Here is a 17,988-nt window from a genome sequence, read left to right as displayed (position 1 = left end):
TAAACATTTGTAGGAAGAGGTGGTTAAAAAAATTCTAGAAAAAAGTGGTAAAATTCTAAAAAAACAAAAACAAAAAAACAAAACAATAGTTATAATAATAAAAATTAAAAAAAAAAAGTTGGGGACCCCCTTGAACCCTCTCAAGGACCCCTGGGGGTCCCCGGACCCCACGTTGAGAACCACTGTTGTAGAAGAATAGATGTCTGTGAGGATGAATGAGATCTTCTAACATGAACGCTGACCAAACCATAGAGAGGTAAAGACTGGTGATACAGAGCATAGAGTGAAGCATGCTGGGTACAGCCACCATCGGTTGCTTTTGTAGCAGTGACCAGATGGTAACACCAATTCTATGTATGACTACTGAGGACTGGGTTCATACTGTACCAGCACTGATGTGAGGCCATGTTGGAAATGACAGAGATGACGTTTCATGATTAACTGCTGGATAGAAAATTAGGGTCATAACATCTATAGTGGCTGATGACAGGCCAGGAGCTTAGTGTCATTTAGATAGTGTTTGGTATTCATGTGTGTGTGTGTGTGTAGCATCAGCTCCCCTCCTGATTTAGCTAAAAACCCAGTATAAATAATAATAAACTGGGGTATTTTAGTTGACTGCTTTTGGGGGAGCAGTAAATCACTGCAATATCTGTTTGAAATAAAGGCATTAATGCAGAAAAGAAATCAGCATCATTATGAATAGTTGATGTTTTTTATGTGTAAAGGAAAAAATCTCAGAAAAAAAATCACATTAATGCCAATGACATGTTAACTGTGTGTGTGTTTAATGGGGTCAGATCACATCAGAGTAGATCGCCAACCACAACAATTTTAGTTTTATCTTCATTTAGTTTGAAGTAGTCGCTGGTCAAAGTTCTGCTGATGATGTGCATCTCCTCAAAAGTTGGCAAAGCCTGTAAGCTGTGTGCACAATAATCAATACGAATCAATAATAATAAATGGTTAGCCTGACAAACTAGACTATATCATTAAAATGTCTAGTCTGGCAACAACTGGTAGACCTCGGCTCAATCCTGGGGGCGGGATGAAGGCTGTCTTTCAAACTGCCTCTGCACGCAATAGGGTAGCGCTACGACCAATCAGAGCAAAGAGCAGGATGACGTTAGCCTGACAAGCCAATTAAAATGTATGTCGTCATCGCGCTAAGCCCGCCCAACGACTCTCTAAACAGATAGAGCGCTGTGATTGGTGAACACAAACGGTGTTCGAGACTCAGAAAGTTCCTATGGCTCGTTTCTAGACCCACCTACGGAGCAAATATATTTGCTGCCGCTAGGGTGCAGCTAGATTTCTAGGCTAATAAATGGTAACATTCTGCCTCCAAAAGAGGCATAAAATGTTGCATCAAACTCATCAAATACACGATCCAACAACTCCAAAACGCTCTGGTGGACAAGTTGTGACCTGCACATTCACCACGCTATGAGATAATAACACAACGTTACCAGACAGAGTTGTTTTCGAGGGAAAATACAGAGTCTGCTTGCTGAAAAACTGTCCCTGAAGGAAACGCGTATCAGCGGATTTGCATGAATTTACCTCTAAAACAACTCTGTCTGGTAACGTTGTGTTATTATCTCATAGCGTGGTGAATGTGCAGGTCACAACTTGTCCACCAGAGCGTTTTGGAGTTGTTGGATTGTGTATTTGATGAGTTTGATGAGGGAAACCAAGTTTTCTTGGATTCCATGGCTTTCCCATTAGCCTCCGTAGCGTAGCTCTGAGCAGCTTGCGGCTCTGCTCCGCCATTCTAAAAACAGCTTGCACCGGCAATTAAAGGTAACAAACCTACTGCTATGACTATAAGAATTATGGCAATGGGCCAATTTGCCAAAATGTTGAACTATCCCTTTAACTGTTGAACAGCTGCATATAAGGAAATACACTCTGTTAGTCAACGGACTGTCAGGTCTGCAGTACACTATCCTGCAGCTGCTGTGGCTCCTGCAACATTCTGCTGATGAACTTCAAGTAGTGTAAAAATGAGCAGATTCAGCAACAGACAAACTGTTTCAGAGCATTCTGAAATATTCCTCCTCACACTGCACACACTCAACCCTCTAAAGAGCCTCTACATCTTCACAGTCCTTCACATTCGTTCCTTTGCTGCACTATACAGTGAAATCACTTAAGTGTGACTGCTACAGTACAGTCGGCCTTATTTAACTATTAGATCAGGCTTCTTTAGCTTAGGGCTGCTGACGGCCTGTAACCGCAGAGACAAAATGGTAACACTAATTGGGTCTGGAGCGAAGGGGTGCATGCTAATTATTGCCTGTTGGAAGATGGAGGTTATAAAGTTCCTCCTCTCATCCCTTCCCTCTGACTCTTCTCAGAGGAAAACAGACTCTCGTTCTTTTGTTCAGCCTCAAAGCGCTCTCCTCCCTGTGCCCATCATCAGATAAGAAAAACATCAGTCTAATGCACAGGCACATGCGGCAGCAGCTAATATAAAAGACAAGCCTCTCTGCCTCTTATTCAGCTCAACATTTTGTTGTACAAATCATTTCCATGTGTCAAGACCACATTCGTTACCCAAGGATTAAATGTTCCAGCAGACCTTGTAAAGATGGAGGAATTCAAAGAGCAATCTCTTTCTAAAAATGGTTCAATACCCCAGATGATAGAAAACATGATCAATTAGAATTATATTTTTTTGCTCCACCAAGATCTTACAAACATGCTTGTCCAGACTCGTAGTGAAAACTGTAGAGAAATGTATTTGATCTTTAATCAGGCAGTCTCATTGAGATTCAAATAGCTTTCCTGAGAACAAGAGGCAGTCACTAAAGACTGCATCCTTTACACCTAGACTGAATCTCAGCATTACATAGACACAAAGAATAATGACTATATATATTTTACTGATGTTTTTGCTCACAATGAGGGGGAGGGGTTTGAAGAACAACAGCGTGCACCCTTACAGTGTTCACAGCGTACACTTCCCCAGATACTGCAGCAGCCTCAGATACAGGCGGCAGCGGGGGTCTTACTGCTAAGGCTTTATGTATCAGAACAGTGTGTGCAACTTGAACGTGCTCAAGTTGGTCGACAATAAGCTGATTTGCGTCTCAGTACATACACACACACGTTCCACCTGTCCTCCAGCTCTCTCCTCACATGTGTTACACCTCGCTGTTGTTTTTTTTTGTGACGTCTTCGTCGTCACACGTCAGGTGTCCATGTAGCTGTGATGCAGATGTGGGTTGTAAGTAGTGATGCCACCATTACTTGTTTTCACAATTAATTGTGGTATTAAACGCCATAATTAATTAATCGTAAAGATTCCTAAATAGCATTATAATAATGTTGGAACCATATTGGCAAATGTGCACCAAAATAAAGGTAAATTCACAGATACTGGTCCATTTAACTAACATAACGAATTGGTAGGAATTTTGATGTTAGCGTGTCATTTGTAATTAAAAAAGCAAAACAAAAAAAAGATTAAATAAACTTAGGGGACATTGGGTAACTTCTCCTGTTATCTATTCATGAAAATCGATTATTTCGTAATACCATGATTATTTCTCTGACAATAATCGTACCAAGAAAATTTATAATCGTGACATCCCTAGTTGTAAGCCTACACACAGTGGAAACTGATACAGTGTTTGTGTTGTATCACTATCAAGACATAGTTTATGACTGTGGTGCACAAGAAGAACTGGGGATCAAACTGTCAACACTTGACAACATCAGGGTCAACACATAAATCCCTAAAGAAAGGTGTGATGTGGCTTCTTAATGCAGAGCAATGTAAAATTCTAATTTTATTGTAGGTCAATTCCTGGAAGTGTGTGTCTCTTATGCTATTACAAAGGGATCGAACAACAAGAATAGGCCTAAGCCTTGTGTATGGCTGAGGGGTTGATCATGTCCTTTGTCCTTGTCCTTGTCCTTGTGCTGGGGACAAAACCAAAGGTTAAATTCTAGTGATCTATGCTGGGATTAAGTCCTATTACAGTACCATAGGAAGTGCCACTTTGCCTCCCATGCCAGAACATGCCAGGTAGAGGAACAGCTGACAGTGCTTCCCCTACCATTTTACAAAATGGTATCCCGTACCAGGCCAAAAAAGATTGTTTTATGTATGGGATGCAGCCATGGGTAGATTATTGATGCCTTCGCTGAAATTTCATTTGCTCATTAATATCACTAATGAAAGAGTGCATCCAAATCCTCCCAGAGCCTCATTCTGTATAATTAGAGTTGCGTTAGTGAATAAGGTGGTGAGTACTGGACTCACTGGACTGGATAAGAACAGGGCAAAAAAATTCTATGGGGAAACACTAACAACTTCACTGAGCAGAGACAGTAGGTGCGTTTCCATTACCCCTAGAAATGCACAAAACCTAAATATCGAAATAAAAAACTGGTAATTGAAACACCTACATTTCGAAAAAAAAACTCTCAAATATCGCTAAAAAGTTTTTACGCTCTCATGAGGTGGTTTTTCAGACGTATCGATATAAACGTGTATCGCAAAAGTGTAATGGAAACACTTTTTTTTCACCAGCGTCAGCGGAGTTTCCACAGCTGTGTTGGTTTATGTGACTGGAGTGGACGAATGAACCACATGTTTTTTGGGATGCATATCTGACCTGGACATTGTTTCTCAATAAATTAGAAAAACTTTTCCTATCATTCCCCTTTTCCATGCATGGTTGAAGGAGATTGGCTCACATCCACACTCCCACTCCCTCCTGCACTGACATGTCCCCTCCAGTCACATAAACCAACCCGGCTGTGGACACAACCACCGTATATTGTTGTCTCAGCACCTCATCAACGCTGGTGTCCCGTATTTGTGGCCGCTGCCAGCGCCACACGGGTTTTGCCTTTCAGCAATCAAGCGCTTTTCGTCTTTGTTAAAAACAATAACAGCAGCAGCTGTAGGCAGCTGAGATCGCTGTACCGTCACCATGGAAACTTAAGATGCTTACGTCCAGCTTCCTCAAAGTGAAGTCTCGCAGGGCGAGAATTATGGGATATCGCGAGACTAGATTACAGCACATTCACCACGCTGTGAGATAATAACAGAACGTTACCAGACAGAGTTGTTTTCAAGGTAAATTCATGCAAAACTGCTGATGCACGTTCCTGTTGGGGCCAGTTCTTCTGCAGTAGGCTAGTAACGTTCCGTTATTATCTCATAGCGTGGTGAATGTGCAGGTCACAACTTGTCCACCAGAGTGTTTTGGAGTTGTTGGATTGTGTATTTGATGAGTTTGATGAGGGAAACCAAGAAATCCCATGAGCCTCCGTAGCGTAGTTCTGAACAGCTCGCGGCTCCGCTCGGCCGTTCTAGAAACAGCTTGCACCGACAATTAAAGGTAACAAACCTACTGCTATGACTATAGGGATTATGGCAATGGGCCAATTTGCCAAAATGTTGAACTATCCCTTTAAGAAAAACATGTGAAGAAATAAAGGGATGTTGTCAACTGAAAAGCTACAGTAAAAGGTTTTTAATTTGAAAATGTTAGAGGAAATGTTGAGTTAGTTTTGACCTGTAATACAGTGAATTTAACACAGCAAACATCAACAAAGCTATGTTACATATTAAAATATGAGTATGACCAATCAGCTGCACATAAACACCTGTTGCCTTCTGAGGTTTGAGATTAAATGAACAGAATTAAATTGTTGTTGATCCACTGTCAATGCCCCCTGATTATGTGAAAGAACAATGGCCAACGGGAAAAGTCTGACATTCGGCCAACCATTGGTATAATTCCATCCTTAATGCAACTCTGTCACTCACTCACTCATTCACTTAAGCAGTCGTGGATGCAGCACTGGCCTGGGGCCAGTCCAGCTAAAAATACATCTGGTACAAAAATAAAACCACATTGAATCAAAGGAAAAAATATTTGTGAAATGATGCATCTCATGTAGATCAGTCATCTCAAACATGATTCTGAATACGTTCACAAAGCTTTGGAGCAGATTTGTGGGATTAGAAAAGACACAGCATATCCACTACAGTAGAATATTTTAGTTTAGACTGAATTTGCATTTATGCATATGAGCCATTTGTCCTTGTGTAGGCATGGGCTCCATCAGAGCGATGGTGTGGGAGTGAAGTAAGGATAAAAACAACAGCAGCTCCTGCATTCTTAACCTCGCTGAGTTAAGTGGGTTAGGGCTTTCGCCACATGACCTACTTCCCCTCTCAGGCAAAAACACAGATACTTAGCAAGGATACCTACTCTGTAGAGACAATCCCTTTAAAGTAGGACTTACATTATTTCAGCTATTCCAAATCACACTCCATTCCCAGATAGTGGATGATGATGGAGTGTGCTTATGCATTGTGTTGTTAGTATAACCGAGTCATTTGAGTAAGTGAAATGTTTTGCTGAATGACAGTGGATGTTTACCTGTGAGGGATAAGCCAAAGTGCCACACCCCTCATCCCAAACAAGTGGTAGTAGAAGGAATTAGGAGTTACAGTACCAGCTACAACAATCTATTTGTCCACTATGGTATGTGGAAGTCAAGATATGGACAGGACTTTACTTTCATGATACATGAATAGCTGATGATGGGAAAGTAACTATCTGTAGTAGGGTTGTGCCGATTGGCGATCCAATCGTCTATCGGCGATTGGAAGGACGATCGGCGATGTTTTGTTTTCTTGGCGATTTTACACACTCACATACTCGCTACTTTTTTATTGATCTAATGCGCATCTGTTTGTTTTGTTTTAATGAAGCCGCTCCTCTCGCTGCTTCCAACAGATACTCTGTCATATGACAGTGTTTCACCAATCAAATGCAGCCACTGGCGACGTCCAATCAGACGGAGCCAGGTAGTCATATGACCGCACACAAAATCTCTGTGGTAAACAGGATGGCCACTCCGCCTCAAATTTGAGGAAACACGTTTAGCTGGTGTTGTGGCTGTGACTAGGCTGCCGACGCCAGCCCTGTAACTGTATGTCACAGCCCGACGAGGTGTTCACTAATGCCACAAATAAATTACGTCCGCCAGAATAGATTTTTCGGCTTTCGGCAACGCGATAGCGTTCCGTTCATTGATCATAGCGCTCTTTCTCCGTTGTTAGCCCTCACACAGAGAGAGAGAGAGAAGCGCGCATGCATGACAGCAAGGCACGGTAAAAGCGATACTCATACGCCGCCGCGCCCCCCCCCCCCCCCGTCGAACGAACACGTGGAACGGCCGCCGCCAACCCCCCCCCCCCCCGGACCCCGGCGATAGATAGGTCTATCGGCGATCTCCAGGGAGGGCGATTGGGACGATCTGAGAATGTCAAAATCGCCCAACACTAATCTGTAGATACTTTACTCAAGCAGAATAACACCTCACTTACCCTGACTCTGCCCTTCAGAATAAAAACATTATTTTATAGGATCACGACTTTGTTCAAGACCTGTCTCTGTCTCAACAACACACTCTCGCGAGATTTGGCACAGATCTCCTAGGCAACGTCAAAGAATTAAAATTTTCGTCATGCGAAATATGACTGTTAGCTGTGTAAATATTTAATGTTATAAGAAAATATAAATAGCTCACTTTCATCTCGCTACAACTTTTATAAATCCACACACCTTCACAACACGAGGTGGGGGGATGGGTGACCACGTCCATTTAGGAGACAGGAAGTGTAACCATTTCATATCATTGGAGCAGCCTCTCATGGGGTATCTTGGTATATAGAGTATCTTTGGTTATAGTGAAAGGGATGGAGATGACATGGTGCTTTCAGGAACAAATGTTCGCCCTCTATTCTTGGTTGCTGAAGAGAAAACAAAGACTTACCCAGGCCATTCTCACAGTCAGTAAACTCCATGGAATGAACAGCTCGGTCTACTCCATATGGACCCATTAGTGTCCTGTTAGAGGTTTAGGGATGGAGAGAGAGGAAGAGACAAAACAGACAAAAAAATGAGTGCAACATAAACTTGACTATACAAGCCTTTCATTATTTTTTTTTTCAGACAAGGCCCTTTGGTCATAAAGCTTCACACTGTTCCATTCACTGCAGTTTGACTTGATGATGAATACTGAGCCTCACAGTTTGTCCTGCAGCAGTATAGGGTCAGGGATTGATGGCACTGACTTAATATAACAGAGCATTTCAATATGTTAGCTACAGAACACAGGCAAACGTGTCTACATGAACACATGTGTCCAGAACTAATCTTTTAACCTTGACAGGTTATTTTCACATTCATCACTGTGTCATGTCATGACAGTAAAGGACAATGCTGAAGCAGTTGTTTCCCCTTTGACAGAAAGTCTGGGGGTGGCAGATGTGCAGCATTTTAGCTTTGAATATATTTAGTCCTTATTCATTTATATATGTGCATCTGGCAACGGCCGGTCCAAAACCCAGAGAACACAACATACTAAGTGACAAGATACAATCCTCTTGACAGTTTTTGTTGTGCCCATGAGGAGTAAATGGTGAAATAGCTGCTATAATCCCTGGACAAATACAGTAAATCTCTCTGGTGGGACTACACTGCAAAAACTCAAATATCTTACCAAGAATATTTGTCTTATTTCTATTCAAAACAAATCTCATTATACTTAAAATAAGACTTATCACATAAAAAAAAGTAGCTTGTTTTTAGACATGTTTTACTTCTTTCAAGGATAATTTCACTTGAAATAAGTAGAAAAATCTGATAGTGGAGCAAGTTTTTCTTCCTTAATACAAGCACTTTTTCTACTTATTTCAAGTGAAAATTTGTATGAAACAAGTGAAAATTATCTAAAAAAAAAAAACACGTTAATTTTTAGGTTTAGTTTTGACTAAAACTGCGACATTTTTTTTTTTTTTAAAGTATTTTTTGGGGGCTTTTTTGCCTTTAATGCACAGGACAGTCGAGAGAGACAAGAAATGGGAGGCAGAGATGGGGGGGAATGACACGCAGGATAGGGCCGCTAGGCGCGGGATTCGAACCGGGGTCGCCTGCAGTGAGGATTATAGCCTCAACACATGGGGGGGGGTGCTCTACCAATTGAGCTAAACACCGCCCCAAAAAAACTGCAACATTTTGACAAGAAATAAGACAAATATTCTTGGAAAGATTTTGAGGTTTTGCAGTGTACTGTTCTGTTTACACACCCGCCAAACACTCTGGAAGCAAGACTGGAGGAGAGAGGTTCACAACATGTGACTTTAAGATAACTTTTTAACACAGGGGTGACTCAGCACGGAGGAAATAAATTCAGTTTGTAGCTGTGTTGAAAAGGAATGTCAGTGCTGTCTGTGTATGCAGCTGCCACCCCATCACAATCCACCATCCACCACAACCAACCATCCATATTTCAAACAGTGTCAGCAGCAGAGGCAACACCAGCCTTCATATCTAAAATAGATCCGATCAGATCTCTTCGAATCAAATCTGGAGCATCGCTGCTAAAATGTTGGATGATTCCTTTATCTTAGTTTTATCTACCACGTAGTGATGAAAAATTTGTGTGAAATATTTTCATGTTTGTGTTGTGATGTGATGTGACCTCAATGCTATACAAAGATGTTTCACATAAAAACGGATGCTGTCTGTGGAATAGACAGAATGTAGCTGTGTCCTTCAGATAATGCTGAAAAATGCTTCCCTCTGTATGCAGGCTAATGTAAATATCAGGATGCACAGGTAAAAAAACAAGAACTCTTCTTAAACTTTTAAAAAAAAAAAGTGAATTAAAGTAAAAAAAAAAAAAAAAGTAAATATTAAGGCTGCAGAAGCAAAAATCCTCTAATTTCAGCTTCACTTCTGACAGCCTCAAAGTGCGTCCTTTGAAAGAAGGATCACACAAGTGCTTCAGGAATTAAGTAGTAGACAGTAGAGTGTGTACAGAAGTACAGGTACTGTACATCAGCACTATCATTGATGAGAAGCTGATCTTCGAAGCCCACCTTGGCTTGTATGTTTATCACAGGCTTTGTTCTTTAATATTCCCAAATTCATAAGCTGAGGCTTTTAAAGAAGGCTGAGGCAGTGATAACAGACCACAGCCACCGTATAAGCTGCTTCCGTCAGGCCGCGGCTAAGGACTCTTAGATGTAAAAATCCATCAGTTTCTGCTCGACAAATGTTGCTCATGGTTGTGTTGTGGTGCCTTTTGTATTCATATGTTGTGTGTTAATATATTATTTCTTTAAGACTGTTTGCTGCTGGCTGTACAACAAGCTGCCCTACAGGGATAATATAGATTACCTTGACCTTAACCTTGATCTAAATATTAGGCTTAGTTGAGATACTTACTACTACTTGGTGGTACTGATAGTGTGTTATACTCACCAATGACAGCCTCATAAAAATAGATTCAAACAGACAGAGTTTCATATGTTACAAATCTAAGGAACCAATCCTGTCAACTCACACAGACTGGAGGCGGAGCTTAATCAACCTGAAACCTTGTCAGTTAAGAGACAGAGTTAGCATTAGCACAACAGCTGTGGTTCAAGTCCCTGGGCTCTAATTTCATGGCGCAACTCAGGGGGGCGCAGCGAGGCGAACCCTGGCGCAGACGGCGCAGTGGTATTTTCCTCCAGTGCAACAACGTGCGCAGCGGATTTGGTAAATTGGCAGACTGCTGTGCGCCGAAATGGGTGTGGTCACGCAGCAGGGGGAGATGTCGACAGATTCAGCTTGGCGCAGTGACAATTTGTTGCCAAAAGGCCGCGCCGAGAGTGCGCCGAAAGCTCGCCAGCTCCAACCTGGTCTACTGCGAAGCGCAAGGCGAAGCGCAGTGATAATTTGACTGCCCAGCTCGCAGTGCGCCCATGTCACCAAGACCTCACACGGCCCACATCTGCATCACAGCGGCCGCATCGTCACACGACCATAACAAATAAAACTGAAAACAAATAAACTATCATCTCTCACAGCAAACCACAATCAGCCTCGGCATCAGATAGTGAGCAGATATTCACATCTCCCATCTCAGGTAAATTCTAAAGAAAAAAGAAAAAGAGAGACGCTCCGTGATGCCTCGCACAGCTGTTTGTTTATGTTGTGATCTGTGCACACGGGTTTAAATATAGGTTACTAAATATGAGTGTCTTTATTAATGGAAAAGAGGTGTGTGTGTGTGTTTTTTTTTTTTTTTTTTTACTGGGCAACAGCTCTCAATATGTCAGGGCAAACCTGGATAACATCATAACCTCCTCCCTCCCAGACTACTTTTGCATCATCAGCCCGTGAGGTCTGTTTGCGCGACCATATATTGGGACACTGCGAGCTTGGACCGGACCAGAACATCAGTTTCCTCCCGTCTCACTGCTGCCTCCTTCTTCCACGGTGAAATCAAACGTGCGCCTCGCGCGCGGCGGATTTAAAGGGGAGGAGAGGAGCTAATTTGATTGGTGATGATCTGACTCGGCTGTGTTAATCCCACTCCACGCCTTCTCCCCGCCCTCTATGCCACTTGCGCCGGTGGGAGGGAAGGAGGCGGGATTGCGCTTCGCTGTGCAATGAAGGAAAATTGCAAACTGCTCCTGGACACGTCCCGTTGGCAAGGCGATGGCGAAGCGCAGGGCAGATCCACCACGCCTGCACCTAGTCTAGGAAAATAGAGCCCCATATGTTAAAGTGTCTTTGGGCAAGATACTGAATTGCCCATGATGTATCATTGGTGTGTGTGTGATTGGACTGCAAATGTCATGTATACAGTAGCACTCTAAGTTCTTCGGGGCATAGATGACACACAGTGTCACATTGTCACGTTCAAGGAACTAGTTTGAGAATGTTATCCTGCAGGGAGTAGCCATCAGAAGATAAGCACACACCATCATAAAGGGATGGAAATGGTCTGCAACAATACTCAGGTAAGTTGTGGTATTCAAATAATGTTCAGTTGGTACTAAGGGGCCCAAAGTGTGGCAAGAAAGTCCATCTGCTTCAAGGTTCCATGTGCTGTGCATTCATAGATGTTCTTCTGCAGACCTTGGTGGTAACGAGTGGTTACTTAGTTACTAGCCATGTTTCCATCAGGATGTTTAGATGCGCATCTAGAAGTATCCCATTGGAAAATTATGATGGAAACGCCATAATTCGAACTAAAATCACCTGATTCGCACAAACTAAAATACGCTCGCTAGAGCCGGGTTTTGGTTGATTCGAAAGGGATGGAAACAGTTCTGTTCAAATTAAGTGTGACGTAGCGCACTTTCACCACAACTGCTTCCGGTGTTTGCGGTTACGAAATATGACATACCGTAGTAACTTTTTAAAACATTAATAAAGGAGAAAACATCACTGCTATCCACTTGCCCGCTTGTCACTAAAGCTTGAGGTCCTCCCTCCATGGTGATATCCACACTCCGGGTCGGGAAGGCAGGAAAGCGTTTACAGGCTGGTTGCCATGTCAACCTGCGGAAAACTCGCGCGACTTGGATAACCCGCGTGACTTTGTAGTTTTCACCAAAGTCCATACTTTTAATGGAAACACACAGGATTCAAATTTCTTTTTAATGCGCATTTCCCAGTGATTCGAATCACTTTGGAGGTGATAGAAAGGCAACAGCAGCCATCATTCCATCCAACCAGTCTAGCCATGATTCTCCTCTGGGATCAACGTGGCATGTTCACAAAGATCACTAGATATGTTCTCTTTTGTGGGCCATCCTCTGTAAAACCTAGAGACGGTTGTGCATTAAAATCAGCAGTATCGGCAGGTTGTCTCCAATATGTTTACGTGCCTAAATGCACTGAGTTGCTACCATGATTGTAAGTGTAGCGATGTTAATCTGGCCCTCTGCGTTGTGTTTCGGTACGGACTGCTCCAGGTGGGGTTCGAACCGTGTGCCAAGAAGTCAACGAGTCTTCAGCAAAGTAGGACTTCCCCCTCCCCCTTTCAGTTAATTCGTTCAAAAATGCCAGGTGAAGAACAGCTGATATTACTGCAACCTGCTGACGTACCACCAGCACCACGTGTCGTACATCCCCACATGTGACCACACGACATGCAACAAACCAAAAGCTACAAATAACACCAGCTGGCACCTACAAGGATGATTGGCCTGTCAGATTAGCATTAGCAATTAGGTGCACCTAATAAAGTGGTCAGTGAGTTTTCATACACTGTACTTGTACAAAACTACCTGTGAGGCCTCATTATTGCATTCAGTATGTTTATCCTCTTTTCATCCTATTTATGCCAATATATTTTGTTATTATCAAAAACAACTGGACTCCTCACTTTATACAACATGGGTCCTTTAAATGAGACGAGATGAAATACAAATAACTAGAGCTCATCTTGGTGAGAGTTCACACTCTGTACAGTAATCTCCAGTAGATGAGGTTGGCTGAAATTATTGTAGTCTTATATAAGAGCACTGCACTAGCAGCGACCTCTCTGGTTTCGCTCCATTTTCCTAATCCATCTAGCACTGGCTCAAGTAGCAATTAAAGAACATCCATGTGCTCAGCCTGTGCACTTCAAAAGATACTATATTACCCTGAAGATTAGCATGAGGAAGCAGTGTATACAGGTAAGAAGTCATTATTACCAGCTTATACAAACTTTTTAGTAAATGGAAGAGGCTGTTGCAGCCAGGTATTTTGGGAATCTGGAACAATGTCTTGCGTCAGTGACAGTCACAGGTCCCTGTTTGGTTGGAGCCCAAATGAGAAGAGGGGTTATCAATATTTCATGTCCAGAGGGTTTAGCACAAAGAGCTGACAGTCCCTCCTGTCACTGAAACAATGAGGCTAATTGAGGACGCACTGAAATTCAAATGAAAACACTGCCCCTGTGAAAAAGACAGAGTGAACTGGATTATTTTTCTGCGCCCTGACATGTTAAATCTTTATAGTTCCCCTGACCATGTGAATCACCACTTAATTGTAAACAAGGCAACTCTCTCTAACACACACACCTACACACACACAGCCATTGTGTTCCAAAGGAGGAGGCACAAACAAACAAACAAACAAAACACAAGTTGTACACAAGGAGATTAAGGCTATATAGAAGCCTTAATCTCCTTGTGTACACTTCTGTACATTAAACTAGAGCTGCAACAATTAATAGATTAAAAGAACAATAATTGATTATTAGAGGTACATTGTACATTGTAGGTACATTGTGTAGGAATTACTCCCATCTAGCGTTGCAGTTGTATATCGCAAGCAACTCAATCGTATTTTTCATGCTGCATTCACATGAAATTGGGCAGACGGACGACAGCCGCTGCACGTAACGGCATAAACAAGCCTCTATGTAAACAAGTGGTCCGTCAGCACGAGGCAAAACAATACACGTGACAATATGTTGTCATGGCGATGTGGTATTGTTTACCTGACCCACGTTTTACCGGCTTTCTCTCCACTTCTGTGACTAAAATGACATTTGGTTTGTTACCGACGGCCGTCTGCCCGACTGCAGGTGAATGCAGCATCAGTGTAACAGAGTTTCCGTGGTTTCCTAACGTCACGCTGCCACTGAACGTAAAAACATGGCGACACCACATGGCAGCCAGCACCGAGCTTACCCGCTCCATGGAGATATGAATGATATGAACGTGTAATTCAGAGCTGAAAGGAACACTTCAGTTTGTTGATGGGGGTAATTACTGATTAATGAGAAACATACTTTTGAACGAAATAATCGATTTTCGTGAATAGATAACAGGAGAAGTTACACAATGTCCCTTTAAATGTGAATATTTCTGATTCCTTTGTTCCTTTATGACAGTAAACTGAGTATCTCTTTGGTTTGTGGACAAAACAAGTCATCTTGTGGTTTGGGGAACACTGATTGACTTTTTTCAACATTTTTTTACATTTTATTGCCCAAACAACTAATGGATTAATCATTTAAATAATCGACAGATTAATCAATAATGAAAATAATCATTAGTTGCAATAATCATCAGTTGCAGCCCTACATTAAACAGTAGACACCTGATGCACTGAGTCGCTGAGACCACTTCACATCTCACAGGCTAATGAGACTCAGTGTTTGATTGGGTACAGCTGCTATCAGCTATGGGCCGCATTCTACTGAGAAAGACAGAATCTTTTCTTCAGTTAAACCAGAGACTGTCTGACCCTCATCTGGTGGTTCTAGTCCTGCCTGAGGGGATGAGCCTGTATATCCACTCCCTTTAATCAGGATAATTTGGCATCAGAGTTGTAAACACAAAGAGGAGCCAAACCTGGGAAACCGTGACCTCTTCCGGGGCGTTCCTCTGTGTGCAACCTGAGCAGTCCACTACTGTTTACTGTTCGATTCTGTGTGTTTATTCTGAACATGGTCTGGCAGATTGTAGAATTAATTGTCCTCTAGGATAAACTATGTCGTCTGAACTGACTTGAATAAAGTTTCTTTCTTGCTTTTCTAAATCCTTTGTGTTCCAGCTATACAAACCTGAGTTCACTCTCACTTTGACTTAGAAAAAATCAAAAATTGTCTGTTTTGGGGGTTTTAGCACATCTTTAAATCTCTAAAATGACTATGGTTTATTTATTTATTTATTTATTCTAATCCACAATAAAACTAAACCACATGGCTTGTCTATTTGTTTGAACAGTAAGCTGGGTAGTAGAGTAGATAGACAGGAAGAGGAAGTGAAGTGTACAGTCAAAATAAAAGCTTAGAGGACATAAAAGTGTAAATTAAGTGAGCACAGGATTTAAAGTGAGATGTTTTTGCTCTTAAATGACAGATGAATCCCAGGTTGTCTTGTCACTGTCCCACCACTATTACTATTACTATGACTCTGTTCACTGACTTCTGGTCTAGATTGATTCCGTTTGATTTTTTGACAGTCGCCTATAGAGTCGTTCATTATCATCACAACTTCTCTGTCGGACCGTCAACACAGCATTCATGTCCATGTCCATGGAATGGACGTGGACGCCTCGCGCGCCAGGCGACAGATGGACACGGGTCTGTTCTGCTGATGGACTGGTCTCCCCCCGCACACACACACACACACACACACACACACACACACACACACACACACGGTAAACACAATCACAGTGTTGCTTGCTCTGCCGGCACAGATTGGCGCGTGAGCCCATTTTTTACAAACCCAGTTCTCCCCGCGTGCAGTCACCTCTCCATTCCACCTGCGCTCCGTTAGTCCCCGTCGGTCCAGGCCACCGCTACAACAACACACACTCCACTAAACAAGTAGCACAGAGCCGCGTCGACCCCGGGGCTCGAACACCCGCCGGTCCCCGTTGTGTTTTGTTTTTTTCTTTACCTGCTAATGATGACAGCTCCTTTATACATGACTGAGAAGGTTGGCATCTTGACATGGAGCCCGGGTCGGTTCTCCGCTCGGACGGACGGTCAGTCGGAGCTTCCCCAGCTTCAGTCCTCAGCTCTCGACCACATGATGGTCTGTGTGTAGTCGGCTACAGTCCGCCTCTAATGCCAGTGAAGCGCGCTGCTGTCCGCCCAGACATCTCCACCTTCACCCACACGTTTAATCTCTTACATAAGCACAGCCGCCGAAAAAAAAAAAATTCAAAAAGGCAACAGAGAGCAGCAGCCAGACCGGAACCGAGCGGGACCGGGACCGGGACGGGTCTGACTCTTCACCTGACACCTGCCTGCTGCTGCTGCTGGAGTGCGCGTGTGTTGCTGCGAACACAAGCTGGAGTTGCACGCGCAGCACAATCTTACCTCCCTGCAAGATTGTTGCTTCTGGTTATTTACTCACATCCAGTGATGGGAATAACGGCGTTACTAACTTCTTCAGTAACGAGTAGCCTAATCAAAAAAAAGTTACGGTTTCCACCGTTATAATACGGAAGCGTAGGCTATTGCATTCACTTGAGTAATTTATTTTTTGGTAGGCCATATTTATTTTATTGCGCTACATCCATGGATATGCTCCACAAAAAATACAGTCTTATTTTCACTCTGTGTTCCAAGTAAATTCAGACTGATATTGAAAGGAAACTACCTGTTATTAAAGAACACCACCTCAGAGAGTGTCACTCAGATTAGTCTGATATACCTAGCAAACTTTATTTTGAAATCAGTCCTTACGTTACTTGCAGGTGGGAGCTTCTCACGGGATTTTGAAATCTCGAAGCTAATGGTGCGTTCCAGGCAGGCTTTTTAACCCGTAAGTCACGACTTCAAGTCACCAGTTACGAGTTTGTAGCGTTCCAGGCAAGTTACGAGTTACGAACTGGGAACTGGGAGTAGATCGATCTAGTACGAGTTCACAGGTGGGAAGTTACGAGTTTGACTGTACGTTCTAACGGGTAACCATAGAAACAGGTCGGAAAAATACGAGTTACGGGTTGCCTGGAACGCACCATAAGTCAGAAAAACAGGAGGAAAAGAATTATCACGAAAAACAGGAGGAAAAACAAGGGAAAAAATTAGTCCGAAAAACAGAAACAATTATATAAAAAACAATAAATAAATAACTTAGAAAAACAGAAATAATTGCCTCGAAAAACAGACCAAAAAAATAAATTACTCAGAAAAAAATGATTTTTTTTTTATTCAAGTGAATGCAATGCGCTTCCGTATTAGGTTACAACAATGTTACGTTACTGGCAATAAAATGTGCCGTTACTCGCCGTTATTTGACTCAAGAGGTCCCGTAACAAAAGACTACACCCATATTTGAGCATTATATTTAAAAAAGGAACGCAATAGTTACCTTTCTTTGTAATTACTTTAGCAATGTAGTAGCCTAGCCTAATTCAGTTACGAACTCAGTTACTTTTGGGGGAAAGTAACGAGTAACTATAATTAATGACTTTTGTAAAGTAACGTGTCCAACACTGCTCACATCAATCGTATTTTAACAAGAAAAAGACAACAACTTGGGTCCTATATGACAGACTGAACTTGATGTTTGAGACTTCTTCTCATCCACACAGCTTTATGAATATAGTCCGGTGTAACAAACACTAACAGGCTACACAACAGGAAAGGTCTGGGGTTGAAATATTTCCTCTGCTACAACTACAACTGCTTATTGTGCCAAAGAGAATA

The 17,988-nt window shown here is 42.4% G+C and overlaps 1 protein-coding gene across 5 annotated transcripts in view; it reads right to left on the bottom strand.

Annotated features, from left to right (window-relative positions):
• The window catches only part of LOC146983518 (syntaxin-binding protein 4), a 98,558-nt gene that overhangs the window by 48,256 nt on the left and 32,314 nt on the right, over nucleotides 1–17,988 (bottom strand). For 3 of the 5 annotated variants that reach the window (XM_085785126.1, XM_085785127.1, XM_085785130.1), the window contains one exon: nucleotides 7,813–7,886. In XM_085785126.1, coding sequence (XP_085641252.1) covers nucleotides 7,813–7,886 — 74 coding nt within the window. Of the gene's footprint in view, nucleotides 1–7,812; nucleotides 7,890–16,228; nucleotides 16,453–17,988 lie in introns of those variants that run through there. The other 2 variants (XM_085785128.1, XM_085785129.1) reach the window with 2 other exon arrangements.

The sequence above is a fragment of the Trachurus japonicus genome, chromosome 8 (assembly GCF_045865225.1).
Source record: "Trachurus japonicus isolate A0001 chromosome 8, Traja_1.0".
NCBI lineage: Eukaryota > Metazoa > Chordata > Actinopteri > Carangiformes > Carangidae > Trachurus > Trachurus japonicus.
The sequence above is the reverse complement of the archived record's forward strand: the minus strand, read 5'-3'. Positions and strand labels throughout refer to the sequence as shown.